The following is a 25,603-nucleotide window of genomic DNA, read 5'->3' on the forward strand; positions in this document are numbered from 1 at the left end:
AAATAGCTTAATACTTGTAGTCAGCACACCAAGGATGGATCACAGGCCAGTATTTAATTCTACCTTAAATTTCTTCATTCCAAATTAAGAAGGTTGGAACATTTGAGACTTAGCTCATTAATAAGGATAACACATTTCATTACTGAATACAAGTATACTGAGAAAATTTGGATGTTTCTGGAATATGACCCAGCCTGAATCAGCTGAGCCTGGATATGAACTTTTAATGAAATCTCCCAAATACCCAATAACATAAAATATTCCTAATATAAATCTTTAAGTCTCAATATATCCAGATTCCTGTGTAGTACTGTGTTATGAATGACAATCAATGTTTTAAATCTAAGAGAAAAGGCAGTTGAATATGTCATGTCTAACGTTAATAAATGGACATAGAAGTGGGCTACGTAAGTTCCTGGCTACATTTTGGCTTTTTCCAGGGGATGGTATGCTCATTATGAATAGAAACAGTAATAGTTCCATGAGGTGAGCATTCTATACCTTTTGGCAGAGACAGACTTCACAACCTAGGCTTTTGTCTAAGCAAAATATGCTTATCAAATATAATCTCAGTCTAGGTAAAACAAGTTATTCTTTATTCTATAAGCAGTTCCAAAAACACCACGTGAAAAACATGAAGAACCCTATCTTTGTACAGTTGAAAATGTGCAACCATGTATTTCTACCCACTGAATTATAATATCAATTTGAAGTTGGTGTTGCAATCACTATCATCCTTAAGGTAATAAATGAGTATTAGGTCATCAAAGAACAATACAAAAGCATACTCAAAATTTATCACAGCAATGTCATTAAGGTCTCATGCTAAAACAAGAACACTTCTTACACTCCCTGAGACACATAATACAATAGTTTCAACTTTTCACTTTAATTATTCAATATCAGGAAAGGTCTTATAAAAATAGTGATTCTCTTCTTAAATCCCACTCATAACAGTACTGTAAAATGCCATGCTTCCAACTATTGACATAAAGCATTTTGATGCCAACGTAAGGTTGCTTAAACATAAAAGCTCTGTTAATCATATGATTCTACATAAAATAACAAACATGTAGTATAGAACAAGAGATTTATATGTGTTATACTTCAAATAAAACAAAAGACATGGCTTTCCCACAAAATTTTGGAAAGAAAATGTTGGTGCAATGGAATATTAACTGATAATTTAAAAGCTGTCTTTTCCTGGTGGGGCAAGCAAACTAATCTATATCACTCCAAAATACATATGATATTTTCTCTATGATTCCATCCATAGAAGAAAAACAACTTAATGCATTGATGACCATATAAAACATCCACAAAAACAAATAAGAGCTAAACAACCAGAACTGCAGACTAATCCTGATCCTTGCCACAGAATTAACACAACCTTTGAAACACATTCAATTAAAGCATACAGTAAAAGTACAAGTCAGACGAAGATGACTAAATCCACTGAAATCTCTACACCAAATTCGTAAAACTTCACAAATTTGAATGGAAAGGAAATTTAATCACATCCAAATCAAAGTACATGTCCAACTTCATTTTCCTTTCCCTGCCAACCTTTCAAATACTTCATCTGTACACAGAAAACAGTTCAGTATTGCTGAGCAGCCAATTCTTAATTGGGGGCCAGCAAAGTAGTGAAGAGTTCTCCCAGTGCACTAGCTCATATTTATATGTACACTTCCTGTGGGTATGTGTGTCTCCAGTTAACTACAAAATTAGCTTTTACTAACTTTCCCTATGCCGGCCTCATTTTCAACTAATGCTGGTAAAGAATGAATACTTCAACTCTTGACTTGTACCTTTACAGTAATGTAAAATAACTTAACATTACTACTGTATCCTTGGTTTAACCATGTGAAAAGTCTTACTCACTATAGTCAACATTTTAACATAAGACAAGATACTAAATGAATACATATCTACCAGTTAAGGAATATATTATCCTAGATGACACTTGCTCACAGACTATACACTACAATGATTCTTCTATGTGATGTAAGTGATACCAGTTTTCCAAACCAGAAAAACAAAAATTGTAGGACATTTTCACATTAAGAATTCACATACACAAGAGATTCAACACACCTATCCAAGGAGAATAAAAGAACCAATAAACATGCAATGAATGAATTAGTCATCAAAATTTCCAATATAGCCAAAATAATCATAACAAATAATAAATAAACAATGGAAAGGAAATTTAGCCAAATGCATAACAACTAGACCACCAGAGACACAAAAAATACATACTACATATCACAATAAACTGGAAGCATCAGCAAAGCTTATTCAATGTTCATGGCAATATTCAATAGCAACATTTTTGCATCTTTAATCCACACATTTCTCTCCAATCCATCTTCATTATGTACTATGCATACTATTTTTAAAATGCAATTTTAAAGTTCTTTCTTTAATATATTTACATACTTTCAAAGTGGAGGTTAAAGCCTATCCATGGTAGCAATTTTCAAGAATAATGAGAGTGAACTATCAGTAGCAAAAGGACATTAATGTTCCAGACAGATACAAATATCATATTTTCACTGACATCTCAGTGCCTAGCTGAATGTGCACAGATTGCTGAAAGAGCAGCGTAAACTAACAAAATGATTGTTCAAGATGTCTGAGACATTCCCCCTACAAACAAGGGGAGTCCCAAGCCTCACTTGTGAAGTGCTCTCACTCCCTAGAATGCAACAATTAGAATGGCTGGGAGGTGGGAACTCAATGAAAGAATTCAAAATTCTGTATGTATTCACTAAACTATAAGCCTCATACTCCACTGATGGTGGACTGCAGCTGGCTTTGAGTCATCAAGGGTTCATTTGTCTAACTGCTGTCAGTCATTCATATGGTAATAGACATGTACAACTTGATTTACATTTATGACCTTTACTTTGACTAAGTCTCACTTCATCCTGGTTGGTGTGTTTTTCTTAATGCAACAAACAATAACTATCAACCAGCCGTGTGGAAACTCAAAGCTGGATGTAGACTTCAGTATGTTATCATTAAGTGCTCTTGGTTAAGACACAGGGAGACAAGGGCATTGGTGGAAAGTAGATAAAATCCCTATGTTACAACACTAGCCCTGTTACCTATGAGTAATATTCCTCAAACAAAAATAAAACATGGCAACTACTGACAGGAATTTCCAATCATGCTAGCTACATTCTTTTACAGTTATTAATATGAGCCAACCATCAACTTTAGTCACCCTACACCAAAACTAAATTGCATATCTCTACAAAAAATAGGCATAAGAGTAAGTTTTCTCATGCATTTATTTTTGCACACTTGGTTCATCAACGTATCCTGGTTTTTTGGTCACTGCATTTTGATATTGCAAATGGAACTTTGATTTAAAGAGCACTTTTATTGCATTCAAAAAGAAAATAAATAGTTAAGGATAATGAAATCTGCACTACACATTACAAATCAATCAAACAGATTGATTTGTAGGGTCTGACAACTAGCTCCAGAATAAAATGGTGTTCCCGGCAATTCTTCCATGGAGAGCTATAATGCAAGTAAAAAGCCTGGATCAATGTCATCTGCATGGTCTCACCATCTTCAGGTATTTGAAAGGTGCTCTCATAGAACAAAAGCAGCATCCTACTTTACTTATCCATAAAGTCACCAAGAGCAGATATGAAACACTGCCATGAAATTAAAGGTGGATGATATCCCTATTGAAGACAAACCTCTAACAAATGCTGCCTCAGCTAAAAACCTAAGTAATTTATGAAATCTATTTCCGAGTATGGCATTCATGACCACCGTCACTGCTGTATGCTGTCCCCAGTTATCGGCAAACTTGGTTATCGGTGATCTGGTTTCATGGAGCTTGTCCAGAGATGAAAATTGGTGATTTTCAATCCCCATATGCACTGATTTTCGCTTATCGGCGCCAATATTCAGGTACTGGCACCAATACATACCTAACAGAGGCGCCAATCTCTGGATATTGGCGCCGATACGCAGTTATCGGTGCCGATAAGTGCCGAAAATCACCAATTTTCAGTTCATCGGCGATTTTCACTGTCAGAGCAGAACCCCCACTGATAACTGGGGACTGCCTGTATAAGAATCACAGATTTCCTAGAGGGGCAACTATCATTCAGGACTAGCAAACAAACCCCTCTAAACAACTTGGTACTGGAAGTCTTACAATACCACCAACGACATTCATCTTGCCACATTGTTATACCACAAATTTTCTGTATCCTAATGTCCAGGTTCTCCAACTGTTGGACAAAAGTTACAGGCTTCTTAAATATTCACTCACTAAAGATGAGTCACTTCAACATTTACCGCCAACATATACAAACCAGTCGCCCCTTGAACTGATAACAGCCCAGTCTTCCCCTAAAAGAAAGACACTATTTTGAATTTTATGGGAAATCCAACTCTGTCTCTCTTCCACTAACAGATGGACTTATAAGGTCAAGGATAAACAAGCCACAACTGAAAACTACAAACATATAACAACAAAATACTGTACAGAAAACTTATGCTACCATGTTCTGGTAAGATCATGCCACCATTGTCATCCTAAAAAACTCATAGCAGATGTGTCTGAAACAGATATCAGCCAAACACAAGATACTGCTGTTTCAATGGAAAAAAAATATCCTCCAACAATGAACAACTATGATCAGAGCAATAAATCCATGGTCATTTAGAGAGATACAGCAATTTCAGTAGTAATTGAATCCAAAAGAGATATGACCAAGACCTTTGGTAATGTTTCATAAACAAGACACCCTTAATGCCAGTACAGAATGGGCAATATTAAGGCCTGTAGAACTAATGTTGCACTCTATGCTAAGATGTACAGACCATTATGTGATACAATACTGTTCCTAATCCCACTAAAGCAGGAATAAAGTCAAGGATGCTGTTAATGACGGGAATGAAACAATGGGTGTTTCAACTAAAATTGCAGATTCTAATCTCCCAAGACCAAAGGATCAGTAAAGACTTACTGCAATAGCAAGTGTGTGTGTGTGTGTGTGTGTGTGTGTGTGTGTGTGTGTGTGTGTGTGTGTGTGTGTGTGTGTGTGTGTGTGTGTGTGTGTGTGTGTGTGTGTGTGTGTGTGTGTGTGTGTGTGTGTGTGTGTGTGTGTGTGTGTGTGTGTGTGTGTACTTTGAGGAATCTTTGCGAAACCCATGCCATTTCTTGAAATATCACTATCACCAAATCTTCCTCAATGATGATTCACACTTTGGTCGATGGACGATGGAAAACAGAAATATATCCCCCCCTGCTGCCCTTGCTACAATAGTTTCCTAGACTTGTTTTGGCTAGATTAAGACTATTAGCACAGCAACTACATTTACATCCCCAAAGAAGCTCCAATTCCTTAGCTGCCTCAAGTGACTTCTGTACAGGACTCCTAAAGACCATAATAACTTGTTGTGCAGCTAGTACATTATACCAGCAATTGTGGCATCTATGATGACATGGTCATCACCTAACATTGTTTGAGGCTCATGGCCTGCCCGAAGCAATAAATAAGTTTGAGTTTGAGGTGTCTCTGCTTACTGTTCGCAAAAACTTACCAAGAAATCACCACACTAACCTAAAGTCTCATAAGATTTGAAAAGAAAGAGTTCATCAAAACACTACTACAAACATTTGGTGTGAGAGACACAGAGTTCAGGACCAAGAACATCTGGAAAACAACAAGATGGTCCCCACACTGAAAGGGGTCTCAGCAATCACTCATTACAGCTTTGCAGACTTAAGCAGATTAAGCACTCAGTATGTCTACTCTTAACCAAGTATTAAGGCATAAGTAAAAATAAAGGCTTGTAATTTGAATGGGAACCTCAACATTCAAATAATTCCTTGCACAAACTCTGAAACCCAAGTAACTACATAAATTCATTAATTATGCATTTTACAGTATAGTATAATATACCCTATCTAATCATATATTCTTCATTTAAAAAAGGGAGATGAGCAATAGAATCGTCAACCACTGAGACCTGCAAATAATCCTATTTCATGTAAAATACTTTGACTTCAGGAATCTGCCATAATACTTAAATCTAAGAATAATAATGCACTCATGTGCAACATCATAAATAATATTGTTGCATGCATTACAAATTGTGTGTGCTTAAAAAATAGCATTACCTGCATACAGAAAAAAAACAAAAAACATGCATTCCCCTAAGTGCTGACAACTGAGAAGCTTAAATATTAAAAAAAAAATTTCTCTCTTTTGCACTTAAGCTGACAAAGCTATCCTGCATAATGTTTTTCTAATATTTATTCTTTATCAAAGAAAAACTATAGAGGGAAAAGCATTATGATCTAATACAGGACACAGCCAAAATATAATCTAATTAGGTCAGCCATCTCTGCTGTCACAAAGTATTTATAACTTTCCCTATTACAGATTTCTTTGAGTATTTTCTTCAACAGAAAATGGGGGTCACTGGGATTACAGAGGACCTCAGAATATCTAATAAAGCCAAGGGAAGTGAGGGAAGCAAGTACAATATACTCAAAGAATGATCAACACATGACTGAAGACCAAAATATATCACTGATATTCAAATACTGTACACCACAACTGAACTATTAACAGTTACCTGGTCTGTACAGTATAAATAAATTACTCTAAACCAATTGATTCTATGCACTATTTCTGCTCAAGTAAAATAACTTTCATCCACTTACCTTTGATCTACCCTTTTTCCTACCTGAAACAGAATTCTCCTTTCTCTTAAATGTAAACAACCACATTTCTCCTAATCTTGTTTAATAATCAAATAGGTACAAAACTGGAAATATACTTCTGACTTATCTTCAAAAAGGCAATGACCTCATACAGTGTACTACTTTAAATTCAAGAAAATGTTGCTATGTTTGAATACAGAAATGAGAGAATGAGAAGCAAGTGTCCATCTCATTTTCCCGAAGACTTTTTACTTTACCTCTACTAAACACTGCAGGTATCTGTACTTCAGTCTGAATTTCTAAATATTAGGGTTTTGCTACAAGTGTAATACTGTATTCCATTGTATAGTATCTACTGTATAATTTTTACTATGTAACTTGTAAAATCTTTTCATATGAATAATTATTTCATGCTACAAATTCTAAAAGAAATTTCCCTAAGTATACTCTATCACACACATGCTATGTAATTAGCAATGAACATAAATTTCTCTCAATACCCTAGCAAAATGTGATAACACATTTTTTCTAGACAGGCAGTTACCTTTATGAAAACATGAATTGCCTGGAATCCCCCACCATTTTCCTTAAAAGGAACAGAAAATATTCATTTGGAGAAAGCGAAATTACCAAGTTGAATAATTACTATTGAACTAGATCTGTATTTTCTAACCCAATTTAATTTTCATATATAAAAAAATTAACTTACATATCTAGCACTCCAGACATAAAGCACCAGTGAGTCATCATGCAATAACTACCTACATGTATTTAATAAATGATCCCAATGCAATATAAGCTTCCCAAATCAAGCAGAGTACACTGTACTCATGTAAAACCTATATTCTTTTTTTTTTAATCCGAAAAGTCAAACAGGTGGCAAATCTAACATTCTCATGACATCAATGGAATAGTCTGAGATGAGATAAGTCACTTCATATAAAATAATTCCTGCAAGAAATTCTTGTCAAAGACAATGTGACTATCAAGATGGCTAACCGATGAATTCTATACAGTATGTAGCCTATCCTTAGATTGGCCTATTTACTAATCTACATGCTAAGTCATATATTTTATACTACGCGATTTTAACTACTTTTCTACTTCTCAGAACATTGCTTCATATCGTCTAAATGGAAGATTCACACCTAAAGTTAGCTATTCTAAACTACAAAACAATCTAGTAACAACCAATGACATAAAAGGAGCAGTACATACTGACATCGCAGAGAAAGCTAATTCTTGTTCCATCAGACGTAAACCTGCATGGCACTGTGACTTTTCTTCTTTTCTTGCTTGGACTCAGGTTAAGAGCTTTTAAGGAATCTGAGGCTGTTTCTACACCAACTGGAGAAGTCTTAGTTGGTAATTTAGCTGAATCAGCAGAAAAACTTTTTTCTAAAGGGTGTTTACATTTTTTACTGTTATCATCCTCATCAATATTTTCTGTCAATCTGGATGTGGAGGGAAGGGATTCACCTGGAATGGGGTCTTCAACCCCTTTACTTTCACTAAGACTACACACTAAATCAGTGTCACTTCCTAACATACTACTGGCTTTGGATGGGGATGTAGGCACAATTCTGTAAGCACCACCTGGCTTCTTTGCATGTCCTCTGGCAGAGAAGCCCTTTAACCATGGTTTTGTAGGTGAGTGTTTTCGAGAAGACTCATTTGCCCTTGAAATCATTTCTTGAATGCTTTTTCTTATAAATGAAGTTTCACCTACTGTTTCACAACATGGATCACTTTTGGACTTAGACTCATATACAACATAAGTTTCATCAGTAGCCTGCCGCTCATGGTTGCAGAAATCAGGTACACTTATAGACTTTGTAGTGACTGCTTGTGCACAACTTTCAACACTGGCATTATTTAGCACATCAGCATCTACATTCTGAGGTGTTGAGGCTTTGTATTCATTATCAGGATTTGCTTTATTATTGCTACATGGCTGTCTTAATTCTTTGGAAGAATTGAGATTAGGGGAGGACGGTAGGAGGGGAGAGCCTTCATGAGGCGATGGAGGGGTCTGAGGAGGACGATCTAAGGACGGTTCAAGAGGAAGTGAATGTCCGTCAGGGATTTGACCTGTTTCCAAATTTTGACCAGCCTCTTCACTAACTTCTACAAGGGACCCTGACCCAACTGGCTGGTCACCATGAAAGTGATGGCATTTGGCACACTGCACTTCCTGTGGCATTTCTTCCTCCTCTCGAATTGTGTTGCATGCTACTGAACAACATCTACCACTACACACCGCTAGAAAGAAAAAAGAAACAAAAGTAACGTAAATCAAATGCAGATAAAACTCCCCAAAAACAATATCAGCATAGCTGGCATATCAAGCAAGCAAAAAGAAAGGTGCCAATACATAACAAAGGTCAAAATTTACAACATATATGTAAAGAGACAACAGTGCTGCTGCTTGAACATACAGTGGGAGGGAGGGTAACATCCCTTAAACAAGCTACAAGCAAAATGAAATTTGAAAAGTTTTGTGGTGTTGCAAATGACACTACATCTCACTCACCTTCCCTTATCCTAATTTTTCACCAATATACTGTATTTACCTAAGTTATTCAAATTAACTGTTTAACTGTAAGCTACAATCATGGAAACTTACCTTTAAAGATGTTATTTGATCTATTCGTCAATAAATCCTTATACCTGCTAGGCATCTTAATGTTTCACATTAAAGTAATGAATTCAAACAAGATTGAAATAGAAGGAAAATGAATGAAAATAAAAATATAAAACGAATCTGGTCTAACCAGTTCTCATTTAGTAACATTTTCTTTGGCAATGAAAGAAAATTGATGTTAAATTACAAATCACAATTTAAAACACTTTCATTCCAAAATTACACACACAGTAAAAAAAATGTAAGGCTTTGCCAATATTCTATACTTGAACTAACATCAAAAACATCTATGAAAAATTACACATTTACCATACAATGTGCAAGGCTAGAAAAAATCTCCCAATCTTAACGTGCCTAAAAATGTGCCATCTATTACAGTTAAAACAAACACAACTTAGCAGAACAACTCCACAATTCTTTGAGGTATGATGGGGAGTACAGGAATGCACTCTACTTTGCTCAAGTTATAATTCAATTTATCAAACTTGTTATGTATCAGAGTTAATTATACAGTGTATAATTATACAGTGTACTGTACTTTGCTCAGAATTACCATTAGCTAGTCAACTACTGACCCCAATGAGGGTTATGACTAGTATATACTGTATGTGGCACACTCTACATGGTATCAAAGTTTCCTCTGCACTATCCCTTTGGCCCTAGCTGCACTACTTTCTCACTTTTACTTTTCATCTGTTCCCTTTGATTTCTTCTCAAATTGTCCAACATCTTTAATATTATCTCTCCCTATTTTCACATTTCATTTAAAACAAATTCTTAGGGCATCCTTATGTAAGTCTACAAATGACTCACTGGTCCTGTTAAACTAATTTAATAGTAATAATAACGATACTCAAAGATTTTAGATTACATCCCTATGGAGGTCTACAAATGAGTCACTGGTCCTGTTAAACTAACTTAATAGTAATAATAACGATACTCAAAGATTTTAGATTACATTCAACCCTAAAGTTACCTCAGAATACGAAAAGGAACTACTATCTATGACCCAAAGGTAGGGTATATGAATATGAAACCGAAGGACAAGGATACTGAAGAAATGTTCCTGTTCATATAAGGCCTATCAGGACATACCAAAACAACAATATGCTGGAACTGGATGTTCGTCATACACTAACAAATTGTTTCCTCTCCATGCCCTTGTTTTCTCTGTTCTTTCTCATGCATCAGACAAGCTTCACTATGATCTAGCTCTCTAGTCATGCACAGGAATGAGAATACTTGTAAACATTTAAGATTTTTTTTTAGATTTACCAAATTATTTGATAAAGGAAATTCAAACATTACAATATATTGTAACTAACCATAGTATAACACCTGATGGACTACATAATTACGTATACAGGAATAAATACGCTGGGAACCACCAGCCTTCTACAAGAGAGGTTTAAAGGGTTTTCTAAATTTATAAATTCCACAGTCTGTGAAATAAAAGATCCAAAACATTCATTACTAAAGGAATTTTAAATGTCATTATAACAAATATACTGGCATAACACAGGACACAGGAAAGGGCTATAAAGGTGTGCGAATAACAAGAACACTGTGCATCTTTCAGTAATTGTTCTACTGTAGTTCCATTTATTAGCAGTATAGTGATCCTCAGGTTATGTATATTTGATTCTTTGTGTTTACTACTATGTATACAACTAAGTATACTAATATCTGTAAATAAATAAATATTATGCTGGCCATTCCCAGCTCTGGAAGTCCCAATTTTTGTAATTTCTCCTAGATAGTACAATGAGTAATTTATGAGATTAATGAGGCTGAATGACACCTTATTTACTACAATATTCAGCTACACTTATTTGTATGAGCTTGTTTTTGAGGTGAAGTAAAAATTCCATTCCATCACAGCAGATGACTGAAATAATGGAGTGGAAATTGATTTTCTATGATAACTGAGCATGATTTTTCCTTTGAAGTTATCACCTTATATCCCTTTAAGTGTCAAAAGCTGAATAAACTCTCTGTGTTTCAGTCAACGACCTTACAATTTCAAAGGTGAAGCTGTGACTTTAACATATCAATTATTCCAACCAGTTCAGGAGGCTTTGGCAATCCATGCTGAAATCTGAAGGAGGATGACAAGTCATGCCTTATAGATAAAAATCAGAGCTTCACTTAAGCTAGTGTTTTCTGTCAGGTATAGCTCATACAGTGTGCCTTGTGCAGTGTCCTGTCTGCTGCTGCATCTGTTTTAGACTTTCACTACAAGTCCATTCATTCCTCTTTCTCCCACTGTTGTTAAGTTTCTTCTTAAGCTTCTTCATATTTCCCCACTATCATCAACAGAGGTTAATAATTATAAACTGAAATTTTCAAACGTCCCATTTAAAATACATATTGGTAAACATCCCATTTAAATTGCATACAGAAAAGATGGGAGACAAGACCACCACCATCATCATCCATAAAATGTGACTGGTAAGTCACAGTAAGGGGGAATATTTCATTGTTAATGACAATCCCCAAGTCACTAGGGCACTGTCTACCCAGTACTACTGCTAAGGCAGCCTGATGCAAGGGCTAACCCCATCATCTAATTGTTTTGGTGGGGAGGGGGCATGACCACTTCTGAACAATTTTTTTCTAGGTGTTACATAGCTTCCTTTCTCTAACTTCCTTCAGAAAAAAAAACCAGTACTGGATTAAATGGACCCAACTGCAAGGGGAGAAAATCAGAGACCTGATAAAACTGAGTAAATTAATCACATACCAAATCTAATATTTGTGAAACAGGCAGCAAGACTACTTAAGCCAGCACCAGAAATATATTTAGAAAAAATGCTGACCGCAAGTGTCACAAAACCTGGCTCTGGAAACTACCACAACATGTTATCTTTACATATAAATAAAAACCCCATTAAACACTAACAAAATTAAATTTAGTTGTCTAGATTTTCCATGAGGATCATGATCATGACAATGCAGACTAAAATATCCGTATACGAAAGCCATCACCATAAACTGGTACATGTACAACTTAACAAAAGGGAGCTGTACATCCAGCTGTTTCAACTGACAACAAAATCGCGTCTGTAAAATACATGAATAAAACAGCTAGTAAACAGAACAGGGGTGCTTTTAAAGAAGCTAAATTAAAAGTAGTCTTGAAGATCCGCTTAAAAACCATGGGATAACCATACAAATAAAGATACTGCAGAAAAGTATATAGTACAGTACAGCCAATTAACAAGCAAAGTCTTTTAAAGTGAAAAATACACTGGACGCTTCATTACCAAATTTGAATGTAGTAAAAGCATACAAGACATAAAACAAGTTTTGTGAAATATCCAAACTTGCTAACCTACCATCCACATAAATATGTGAATGATCCATACACGAAATATCGAAAGTAGGTTCTTGAATGAGATGAAAATTATTATCAATGAGAGTCACAGCAACAAGATACTCTAGCCATCAGTAACCAAGGAGGGAAGCCCTGAGTATGCAAAACTTAGCACAGCAGCTGAAATCAAAGTTCAAAATGCAAAATCTATCCAGTCACCCAGTCACCACTATCTAATTACTCTGACTTCATTTCAGTTACAAAATATAATTCACTACGACTACACATATTTCAAACTGAAGATCAAACAGGCAAAATAATCTATTTACTCCTGACTATTACCACAGTACAGTATATGTACTGAAGTCTTTGACACTTAGAGCATTATAATGAATGAATATGAAATTTTTCATGTTATGTCTGAAAGCATTAACTCACTCCCTCTGTCAATAGATATCTGGTTTTCACCTTGGACCACTGTTCTCTGGTTTTCACCTTAGACCACTGTTCTATGCTGCTGAAATACAGACACAGTAGGCTTTTGTTATCAAAACCCATAATGCTGTTACTGATCGATCCCTTCCCATATTCCATGCACATGGTACACAGATCTACACTACATTCTTGGATGACTTACAATTTAATGACCATTACCCAACAGTAGCTTCGTGTCTACAAGTCCAATCAACTAACCCCATTTCCTACAAGCACACAACTTGATATGATCTTTTAAGAAAAACACATTTTCAATCATTTAACTGCTGACAAAACTTATAAATACACTTTGACTTCCTAACCCAATCATTCTACATAGGAATTCCACGTTAGCCACAAAGTTTTAGGAATAACTGTACAGTACTTCACCCAAATCCAAGACCTGGCCTATCAAACTGATACCATCGTAAAAACAATCAATTTATCAAATCATAATATTTTGCAGCAAAATTAACAAAATGAGTACCACAAAGCATAAAAAAAATAAAATAAATCACCAAAAAAGTAAGTCCCAGGCACATGTAACAAATTCGAGAAATCAGGCAAAATTACAGAAAAATTAACACATCAAAAATAAAGACCAACAACATGCCTTGGCAGACACACTTGACCCCGAGAACAATTTTTATCATTTAGTAAGCATTTTTTCCTTTATTCCTTACTGGACAGGCATGATCATATGAGGAACTACAACAGGTTTTGAGCGAACGCCGGGCTAACTCTTATGAGTATTAATATTGCATGCCACAGAGTTTGAATGATTTTGCGGATAAAATGTTCCTATCACTTCAATGGGCCATAAATGACTTATGGCAACTATAGTAGCTCAGTACACTAAAGAAGTAGATCATTGTGCCTTGAGATTTCATGGGGGGATGTACTGCCTCTCTGTAGCTCCAGGACGTCTCTCTTTCTATTTGCTCATGAATATAACCAGGGATTGCTGTTGGTTTTAGTTACCTTTTATGATAGTAGTTCAGCTATGATTGTAACTTTGCAAAGTAACGTGCAAAGTAATATTAGAAAAAACATGTACAGTATACCTCACAAAAAGGTACTGTATCTCCCCCTCTCTGTAAATATTGTAAATATACTCAGAATTTGTTACTGATTTTAGTTCTTATCTTTTATGATACTGTGTGAGCTGTAACTATAATTTTACAAAATAAAATAGAATAATTATTAGAAAAAACATGTATAACTTTGTAAAATTAGCATATTTTTCTTGGAAACGAGGCCCCACACAGGGTTGTAAATATTCACTTTTAACTTCCCGTGGAAGGTACAGAAAATTTTTCAGATCTTTTTGCACCATGTGCATTTGCATATCTTCCTCTTTCCATTGATATGTTTTTTCTTAAATCGGCCAACCTCAAAGTTTGCCCGGTCTGGGGTGTGCTTTATATGTATTCAGTCCATCCTGTAAGGGTTAATGGTATTCACTGCAAAAAATTTAAAAATTACAACTACTTTAATACAACAAACAATTCACTGATCTCTGATGACGTCAATTTTGAGAAAAACCTGTGTAAGAGACATCAGAGGAGGCAAGTGCTGTACTACTTGAAAAGATGCCAAATGATTCCTTACATATCAATCATACACAATTTGTGTGCAGGTGTCTTTTCTGGAAATACCTAGCTTGATGTCAGTCAGCAGTAAAGCAATAATAGTCATGATATTCTTAAAGAACTCAGTCTCTTTCAATAACACACTTGCAATATTCTCAAAGAACTCATGTCTCTTCCAACATCACACTGAACCCTTTTTCATACCACACTGACCTATTTCTTGTGAAACTTTTCACGACTGGACTTTTATTTAAGTCTTCAAGTGAATTATGAACCACCTATATTTTGCTATTTTAAGTGAATAAGTGTAAATGAGTTACTGTATTCAAGTGTTTTAAGTACTGTAAACATTTTGAACATGTCTTCCATGCATAAAGGGGAGGGCAGAATTGCTAACTTCAAATCGGCTGGGCATGAATTATGAGGAGTACTGAAAGTATGTATTTACTTTTGCATATTCATAATACAATTTTTTTCAGATTTATGTTACATTTGAATTTTCTGTGCGGAATACTGTAGAGGATATTCAGCTGTATCCGGACCACACAAAAAATAATTATATTCAGTGAACTGAAAGACTGGATGAGTTACAATAGCTTGCAACAGAACCCTCTTTTAACATGAGCGATGTTGTATATGTAATACATATTTCCATCAATAACTGGTCATGGTCATGATGGAATGTAATTCAACACTATAGGCAGTGCAATGCATATTGCAACAGATTAAGAGATTAAGAGTTTATAATCTGTTAACACCAAATTCAGTATTTTTGGAAGAGATCTTGGATATATTAACCCTCTGAATCAATTACAAAACCTTTATGTGTCTTGCAAATCCAACCCAGAGTCTTTTATGGTGCTCTGCTTCATAATTTTTTAGCATTTTAAGCTCATCATACTGACCAATTGTATTTGTGTTTTGCTTTTCTTTAACTAGCCACAATAAACTTAAAAGCACTGAGCTTTAGATGAGACCAGAATGAGGACCCTGGCATAATTAATCATATACTGTAATAGAAAATTGTCTAGATGCCCTACATGAAATAATATCTTTGAATTCCCAGACAACCTGCACCTTCCACCTGGACCTCACCCTTACCTGTAAATTTTGCACCAGCCGATTTCTTTCCTAAATGAATCCTCATAATGTTTAACAGGCAGTTCCCAGGTTACGACGGGTCCGACTTACAACGTTCCGAGGTTATGACGCTTTTCAAGTATATTCATCAGAAATTTATTTCCTGGTTTACGATGCACGTTATGGGGTTATGACGTCGATCCAAAGGAAGAAATATGGCTTCATAACGGCAGAATAATCAAAATTTGGAGGTTTTTTTTATGAAAAACTCAATAAAAATGCAGTTTACATTGTTTTCAATACACCCAAAGCATTAAAAATAAGGTTTTCTTAGGATTTTTGACAATTTTTCGGCTTACAACGATTTTTGGCTTATGACGCAGCATAGGAACGGAACCCCCATCGTAACCCGGGGAGTGCCTGTATAGGATAAAAGTAAAACATTGAAGATTTTGAGAAAGTTTCTAAGGAATTTGTATCTAAAATTTTTATTTTTGTTGTTAGCTGATAGACCTACAATCAAATAACATGTTTAATCTTGTTCTGCATTCTCTGCCTTATGGTCTTGGAACATGTGGCTATTCATCAGATATACTATACATGGACAACCAGGTGTGACAAATTCAAAGATGGGATAAAATTACTAAAATGTGGTGCTCTTCCTGAAATGAAAAGCACCATAATCCAAAATACAGTAAAAGAAAAAACTTACAGACTTCCATAGTTTACAATACAAAACAGTACACCAAACTTGCATCACACAACTCTGATCTCAAAACATCAGATTACCTCTTGATCCCTTCCCTTCCCTTCCCCCCCCAAAAATTTGTCAAAACAGCAATACTTTTTGCATTCAAAATGCTTATAACACTACATGGAGATACTCTACAAGGAAATCCTTGCATTCTGCTAACATTCTTAATCAGATATTCCAAATTCACACTGAAGACATTTACACATTTAGATCTGTCTGAGATAGCCAATTACGAGACATAATTCTCCGATATTTAACCTCAAGTATAGATAAATATGCATCATCAATTGGATTAGTTCTTCATAATAATAGAAGATGTTACCATTGCTAAAATATCACACACAGCATGTGAGTGATACAATCCCCTCCAATCATAAATTAAATAATTGGGACTAGTTTCTGTTGAATGAGTTACAAAAAAAAAAAATGTAGCACCAAGTTAAGACTAACATTCCTTATATCCTTACATGATTCCTGTATTCTCTGTATAGAGCAAATTGCAACACTATTAATTTTGTAAACTATAATATTATCAGTTCAATCTACAAGCTTAATTCTACTTTCATTTCTCATTTTTTATTCCTTGATGTTTTGTCATACAGTAATTTTCACTGTATAAAATGACGAAAAACCAAAAAGAATGATGGGAACCAGTAAAAGTGACAAAGTGAAAGAGGGAGAGAGAGAGAGAGACAGAGACATTGCAAGCTTTCTTCATTGTTATTGGTGTAAAAGCACGGCATCACTTAACGTCAACATACGACACTTTGTTTATCCCTTTTCATCAATTCAGTAGTGTATGGTAGAAGGTGCATGAGTGGGCAAGCACTCGTGTTTTTCGTAAGCTTTCCCGCTGTTGGCAGAAATACATAAGTCATTACACATCATTGTGATTTTTTTATTTTTAATGGCTGACAGAAATATGCACCATAAACATATCTTTCTGTAACTGACTACATCCAGAAAGTATCACTGCACTCTGTAATAAAGAGCATTTTCCCTCTGAGTACATTTGCGGGTGTTTGCAATACATGATGCTGTATCCCAAACAAGTAGCTTTCATTGCAGTGCCTACAGCATTGCAGGTGCTGTCAGATGTGTGTGTGTTGCTGTGTATGATCTGTATGGTCCCATTTTGCACTAAGAGGAAGGTGTTGACCCTACAGAAGAAACTAGAAATCATCAAGAGGATAGAAGCAGGATGGTTTATGACACTGTTAACCTTGCATGACACCAAGACTTCCCAGGACAAGCTGAAGAAGTATGTGACAGACTATGGGAAGAAGACATCCAAGAGTCAGGTCCACAAGGTCATGGCTAAAGGGTGACATGAGGATATTGAACAGTCAATCTTGATCTGGCTACATCTGCAAAGGGCAGTTGGTGGGCACACTGCCAGTTCCAAGTTGAAGACAGGAGCTATGAAGTTCACAGCCCTGAATGGGGTTGCAGACTTTAAGGCATCCGAAGGTTGGCCCCCTTCAATTCAAGGTCAGACATAGGCTTTCTAAAGAGAAGATCCCTGGCAAAGCTTTGGTTACTTCTGGAGAAGAAGCAAAGGAATTTCAGCTGACAAGAATTTCCTTTGTTGACATTCACATGCCAGGTTCATCCAGCCAGGAATGTGATGTCTTTTTGCCACCTCTTGAAGTCAAGGATCCCCTGGGCATCAAGGAGGTATAGGAGGTAAGGGAACTCTACAGTATAGTGGTGCTGCAGGAGGGGAGGAGGAAGAGGACTTGTAAACATCCTCACAAGTTTTGAAAAGTCTGGCCAACATATGCAGTTTCGGCACCACACAAAGGCAAGCGAGGTAGAAAAGGCTGTTTAATCTTTAAGCCTGTTATTATTTAAGTCTGTTACCATTTATTTTTAAGAGCAAAATAGGAAAAAGATAGTGATACCTATTACATACTGTATTTAGAAGTGTTATGTACAAGAGAAAAACAAGGGGTTTGCTTTTTTTTTTGGAAAGCTGATTTATCCAGTACACTATACAGTATATTGTTACAAATACATGTACACTGTATGGGAAAATAATCTACCTATTTGCCTTCTGTATCAAGTTTTCAGACTGAAATGTGATGGTTGTTGTTTATAAGCATATTAGTGTATATGAGTATATGATTATGCAGCGCTGACAAGGTAGGGGGAGTAAGGGTACGGGTTGCTGTTTTACTCACAAAGAGTTTTATTTGACCTTGTCCAAATTTTGACTTTATCTGACAGGGCCTTGGCTCTACTAATCTGGATAATCAAAAGGTTGCTGTGCTGTACTAGAGAAGCTACCCCAGTGCCATGTCAAACTTGACTTCAAGAGGCAAGAAAAGTGAGATCTTGTAATGAGATGTTCTGTGAAGCAAAAAGGACCTGTCTGGCCCAGGGGGGGGGAAATTTTTGCAAATCCTAGGTTGATTTGAGTAGGTGAACAAATTAGAACAAGGCAAGGGAAAACACTGATTGACTATCCTTGTTCAAAGATGGTTTGGGCCATGTAATAAAAAGGCAAAGGACAGCACAATAAAAGGTCTACTGGTTACCTGAAGTAGGAAAAAATCTGTTGAAAAAATCTGATGGTATCTCAAACCAAAAAGAAACTCTGGTTGGAAGGGCTGCACACATCTATGCTAATGGAATCAAAACAGATGAATTCAAGGTTCCTTATATTAATGGAGGTGCTATGAGCAGCAAAACAATGGTTTCTTTACAGTGAGACAGTGAAGATCTACAATTTCAAATTGGGTGTGCCAGGCAAACAGTAGAGCAGAACAAACTCCTGTACAAGGCCTAAAATGAGAAGGAGTTAACTGGATCATGAGGAGCGTTAGGAGTTTGTTCCTTTTAGATGCCAGATAAAAACTGGTAGGGGCAGGTTATTCTCCAGGTAAAAACTGGTAGGGGCAGGTTATTCTCTAAGCCTTTTTGCTGGTTGTATTTAATGTTGCTGAAAAGCTTAGAGACAGATGCATCTAGACTAAAGTAGAACATGTTGATTCCCAAAAATTAATATGAGGTATTTAGTATTATTATTATTATTATTATTATTATTATTATTATTATTATTATTATTATTATTATTATTATTCAAAAGATGATCTCTGTTCATATGGAACATGCCCATAGGGGCCAATGACTTGAAATTTAAGCTTCCAAAGAACAGGTGTTCATTTGAAAGCAGTCACAGAAGGTACTGTGATATAAAGAAAGAAGAGATCAGTTATTTAAAAAGAAAAAACAAATAAAAAAATCAATAAATAAATAGATAATAATGTAAGTATATTACAAAATACAAGGAGAATTGCTTTAGGGTAGTAATGCACTGCTTCTCTGTTTGATCTTTATAGCTTCCAACTACACAACATCCTCAGGGAGACTGTTCCACACTCCAATGGTGTGAGGAATAAAGAACTCATGGAACTGAGAATTTCGGCAGCAAGACACATTTACTGCATATTGGTGGTGCTGTTATGCAAATCTGGTTGCTCTTGGCAGAAAAAAAGAGGATCAGGGATTAACTGTGAATATAAAAGATCTCAGTTAAAGCGCAAATTATGAAAAATTGGCACACAAAAGACCACCAGTCTATGATCCAAGTCATAACTGATAATGTTAGGAAACATAAACCTACCACCAGAAGCCACTCTGTCTAAAAGAGATAAATCTCTGGCAGAGGCAGACCTCCATACCAAAAAACCTTATTCTAGTACAGGAAAGACAAATAACCTGAAACATGTTGCACTGATTTTATCACTGTTATAAATGGAGGAAGAAATCCACAGTTATGTATGGGTACATAAATTTAAAAATACATCTCTACACAGGGTTTCGGGAAACTGTTCAATTCCTCTTTTATATGCACCATACATAACTGTGGATTTGTTTCTCCATTTCAAGACTCATGTTACTACAAGTATTTTCTAATTAGTGTTATAAATATATGAAGACTTACGTACAATACCTAACTTGCGTTTGGCATTTGCTAACGCTTTCATTAGATGTTTCTCAACAGTAAGATGTGAGTCAAAGCTTCAAAACCATTTAGCAGGGTTCCATCTGCTTGAAGGGGAGGAAGGGGTGGAAAATCTGTACAAGATCTACTGATCAATGATGTTTTTGTTTTACTGGAAGGCAGCTTCATAACCCATCAACTACACCATTCACTAATCAGCTCCATGTCACTACTAAGACTAAGGGCAGCCCCACCTTACTTAACCATCATTAGGGTTAAGTGTATGTATGTATGTATGTATGTATGTATGTATGTATGTATGTATGTATGTATGTATGTATGTATGTATGTATGTATGTATGTATGTATATGTATATATATATATATATATATATATATATATATATATATATATATATGTATATGTATATGTATATGTATATGTATATGTATATGTATATGTATATGTATATGTATATATATATATATATATATATATATATATATATATATATATATATATATATATATATATATATATATATATATATATATATATATATATATATATATATATAATAAACCCCTGTATTTGCAGGGATGCGTACACACCCCCTTGCAAATAGCTAAAATCCACTTAATACTTAGAACCTCTCTAAAAACACTTAGAATTCCTATTTTGATAGTTAAACATAAAAAAACCTTCTAGCAATGCTTATACCTGAGTATTTTAATAGTTTTATCACAGAAAGTGCATTTAGTCATGAAAATACAGTAATTAGTGAATATTTCTCAGTGAAAAATGCCGCGAATTGGCAAATTTTCCGTGAATAATAGGTGGATACACTCCACAGAGAAATCTGCAAATATGTAAGTCCGCAAATAGTGAGACCGTGAATACAAGGGTTTATTGTATATACATATATATACATGTACATATATATATTCACACACATATATATACATATATATTTATAAATATATACATACATATGTAAATATATACATATATATATATATATATATATATATATATATATATATATATATATATATATATATATATATATATATATATATATATAACAAAGCTGTAAGATTCAAGTGCAAGAAATTGAAGTGGCTGTGATGTCTGGTCGTGGGAAACAAACCCGTGTCACCATAATCACAAGGAGGTCACACTGCTGACCTGACCACAAAAAGGTAAAAGTGACCAGTAGATTCTATATATATATATATATATATATATATATATATATATATATATATATATATATATATATATATATATATATATATATATATATATATATATATATATATATATGTGTGTGTGTGTGTGTGTGTGTGTGTATATGCATATATACATATATATACATCTAAGTATGTATATATATATTTATGTATGTATATATATATATATACACTTATACATAAAACACAAAGCAGAGCTTAATATAATCCTAAAATACATCTTAGTCATAGTTCAAACAACCACAGAAAAACCTAAACCATATAGCTTTCTGAAAGGAACTTGCTACTTACAGTCTGCCAAAGACAAAGAAAGGCAATCACAAATTCTGACCTTAACAGGGACCAAAGTAATTAGCATTTAAGTAGGAGATGAAAGGTATTTTCACTAAAAAATACCATAAACATAATCAATATATAGCAAATCTTTGAGCCATGAGAAAGTGAATTTCTTAGGACAAAAATATTAAATATTAAAATCTAAGGATTAATATTGCAGGTATGGTTGAAACACCACACACAAAGAGAAAGACCAGACTTTATCATGAACACCTGGCTGAATGCTCAGACATAATGGAGAAGATGATTTTTCTTTCATTAAATGCCTGAAGATTGCTCTGACACAAGTGAAGAGCTATCATGAAGTGCTGTCGTGGGTCTGTGTTAAACCATGCAAAAGACCTGAGTTTTACTGCCCTCTTGCAACCTAAAACTAGGAACACTTCAGTGGTCCAAGGTTCAAGGTACAAAGAATGGCATTCACTGTATCTGGTCCAATAACGAAATTAAATTATTTTTTATACAAATGTATTAATTTACAAAAGCCTATGTGTGCACCAGCACTCTTAAGACAATAAGATGAAAACTTCCACCTGGGTAGGTATACATCCAGGTCCCTCAGTGCCTCTTGTGGCAGAAAAGTCATTCACTGTGTTGTCTAGACTTACTATAAGAGAGGAGGGGTTAGGAGGTTGGCACTTCCTGTAAAGTAAAGGCTTTGTATTAAAAAAAAAATTAATCATACTTTATTTACCACACATCCATTAATTTACATCAATAGTCAGAAATGAAGTACGTGTAGAAGTTGACCACAGATGAGCTACACCTACAATATAGAGGAAAGTCTTAAATAAGTTTCATTAGGTGAGCCATGAGATCAGCTAGCAATCTTAACCAAAGTTGAGTTACAGGAGTAAAAGTCAACACAAACAGCTTCAGATCTGCCATTAAGACCATGTGAGCCTTTTGACACAAGGACACGATAACTCACACTGAACAAGGGCCATGGCAGGAGGAAGTTGGATAGGAGCCATGAATCGAGCAGCTGAAGGTATAAGCATGCATGGCTACCTGAGTAGGAAAAATAACAAGTGGTGATGTATTAGATCACCTCAGTGACCTCAGTCTGGTTGCTTTATTTTTATGCTTCTTGTCAAATGAGTAAGTACAATCTGAATAGCCTCCCCCTAACAAAGAGCTACTTCCATCCATGAGTGGGTAAAAACATGCAAGGAAGAATGTCAGTAATTTAGTGTCATGCCAATGGTGCTACAGACATGACTGCAGTGAGAGGCAAGGCTACAGCCAGCAAGAGTAACATGGCCCAGTATCACAAGCAAAAGTTTCTAGGATACTCCAAGAGTGGTGTGAAGCACTGAAGAAACACATTTGACACCTAAGGAGGGGTTAGCCACTAGCCTCACTGGATCTGCACCATACCAGCTACTCCAACTAAGGTGTGATGACACCAGAAGTGGCTATTGTTCCAGATAAAGCAGGAATAGCATGCATCTCTGCGCACACACAGTCCTCCAGAAAAACAGATCAACTCAAACTCAGAGAAAGTGTGTGATCATTGCAGCCAGGTAGGTAATTAAATATCTGTGTTGCAGCTATTTCTGCATGTGGAGAACAAAATCTGGAAACTGGCCAATCTTCCAAGTTTAAACAGAAAGCTGAGAGTGCCAGGCTATGACAAAAAAGCCTCGGATAAGGCTTTAGGCAAAAATGAAATGAAGGGGTAACTTACACATTGGAGGCCTAAAACAAGCCCCTTCATCTGAAATTTTTCCACTTCAGCGCTAACTCCCGAACGCCGCCAGCATATGACAGACACTTGTAAATAGAGGCTCGGCGTTTAAGGGTTACTGGAACGTAAGAGTTTTAGCTTACAATTGCGTTTTTCGACCATTTCGGTCGAGTCAAAGTTGACTGAAGGTTGAAATTTTGGCACTTATCGTGATTTATATGAAAATATTCCAAAACTTATAAAAGCTACAACCATGGGTTGTTTTTAGTTGTATTCTACATGAAATTGCACACATTTTCATATATAAAACTTTATGTAACGGCTAATATAAAATGGTGCAAAAATTACAACAAAGTGATGAAAGAATTTCTGAGATGTGTCGCTGATGCTCTGTAGTGCGAGAAGAAAGAAATTCGTGCAAGCGTGGCTGGGTAACGTTTGTAAACAAAACAACAGCGTGATCCGTGAACTCCCAGCATCCATCAAGGCGCGTGATTTAAAATCTTTAGCAAACTAGGCCTATAACTATTTTTCCGCAAATATTTACAAAAACTTTTTGTAGTCGACATACCATACGTCCACTCGGCACCCGACAGACAATTAAAATATTTCCTTTTAAGATAAAATATTTCCTATAAAAATAATCACTAAATAAGCTGAGAGAACATTAATGTAAACCAAAATATTAAGTAAAACGAAACATACAGTGCATCCATATGCACTAAGACACTGAATAACCATACAGGGAAAATTAAAAGAAAATGTCTATATCAAGACCAAGTAGCATGAAAAAAATTTCTTAATAAATCCAGATGTAGAGTTGAAGTAAAATTCAGCACTTGATTAACCTACTATATACTGTGAATAATATATAAATTTCCCATCACCTAAACTATATGCTGTATAACAAAACACCAATAGAGGTCTTGTTTGCAAATGTTACAAAATAAACAAGGCTGCTGATAACTCAAAATTGGGCATCAGTGCTAATAATGCTTAAACAATGAAACAGCCGCAATAAGATCTGGAGTATAATGGCAGATGCTGTTCAACTTAGAAAAAGATAAAGTCATATACACAGGGAGAGATTAGCTGTCAACAAGCAAAAGATGTTATCGCTTGTGACTTACAACATTCAAAAAACTGAATAAAAGTTGAAAATAAAGCCAACAAAATACAAGGAAACATTTAATGTCATTTTACTACACTGAAAAAGGAGATAATACCAACCTTACGTACTATATTAGTTAGACCCCACTTAAACCATGCAATTCAATCTTGGTCGCCATCCCAGAGGACCAACTTATAGGCAGCACCAACACGTGTGCTACCAAGCTACTACGACCAGTGAGACACCTTGGATATCAAAATGGTACAGAATGTGCTCATTTTATACTCTCTAATAATGTTGACTGAGAGGTCAGTTAATATGTAAATAACTTAGAAACAACTGACTGCAGGTTCACCTAAGGTTGTGAATAGTACCACTACTACTGAACAGTTGAGGAATATGTTAAAGCGACCTTATTGTAGTGAGTGGTCTTGATATAGACTGGACCATGTTAGAACAGTCATAGGTTGTACTCTAATCATTTGAGAAGCTACAACAATGGTTAAAAAAGTTTAACATTCTTGGAAGGCAAAGCAGCAAATATCCCTTATACCTATACCTAAAGGTCAGATGATGTGCTATGAAGATGAAAAGTATGTTGGAAGTATTCTCTTCCCCAGTGTCCTCCTCAGGTCAAAGCAGAATTTTCCACCAAAGGGCCAGCTGAATAAGCATCTAAAGTTTTGTATCACAT

At 35.4% G+C, this 25,603-nt stretch overlaps 1 protein-coding gene across 2 annotated transcripts in view; it reads right to left on the reverse strand.

The window, feature by feature from the left end:
* Positions 1-25,603, reverse strand: part of LOC136853997 (uncharacterized) — a 79,768-nt gene that overhangs the window by 17,620 nt on the left and 36,545 nt on the right. For both annotated transcript variants that reach the window (XM_067129944.1, XM_067129945.1), the window contains exon 9: positions 7,928-8,971. In XM_067129944.1, coding sequence (XP_066986045.1) covers positions 7,928-8,971 — 1,044 coding nt within the window. The remainder of the gene's footprint in view (positions 1-7,927; positions 8,972-25,603) is intronic.

The sequence above is a fragment of the Macrobrachium rosenbergii genome, chromosome 28 (assembly GCF_040412425.1).
Source record: "Macrobrachium rosenbergii isolate ZJJX-2024 chromosome 28, ASM4041242v1, whole genome shotgun sequence".
In the NCBI taxonomy this organism is placed as follows: Eukaryota; Metazoa; Arthropoda; class Malacostraca; order Decapoda; family Palaemonidae; genus Macrobrachium; species Macrobrachium rosenbergii.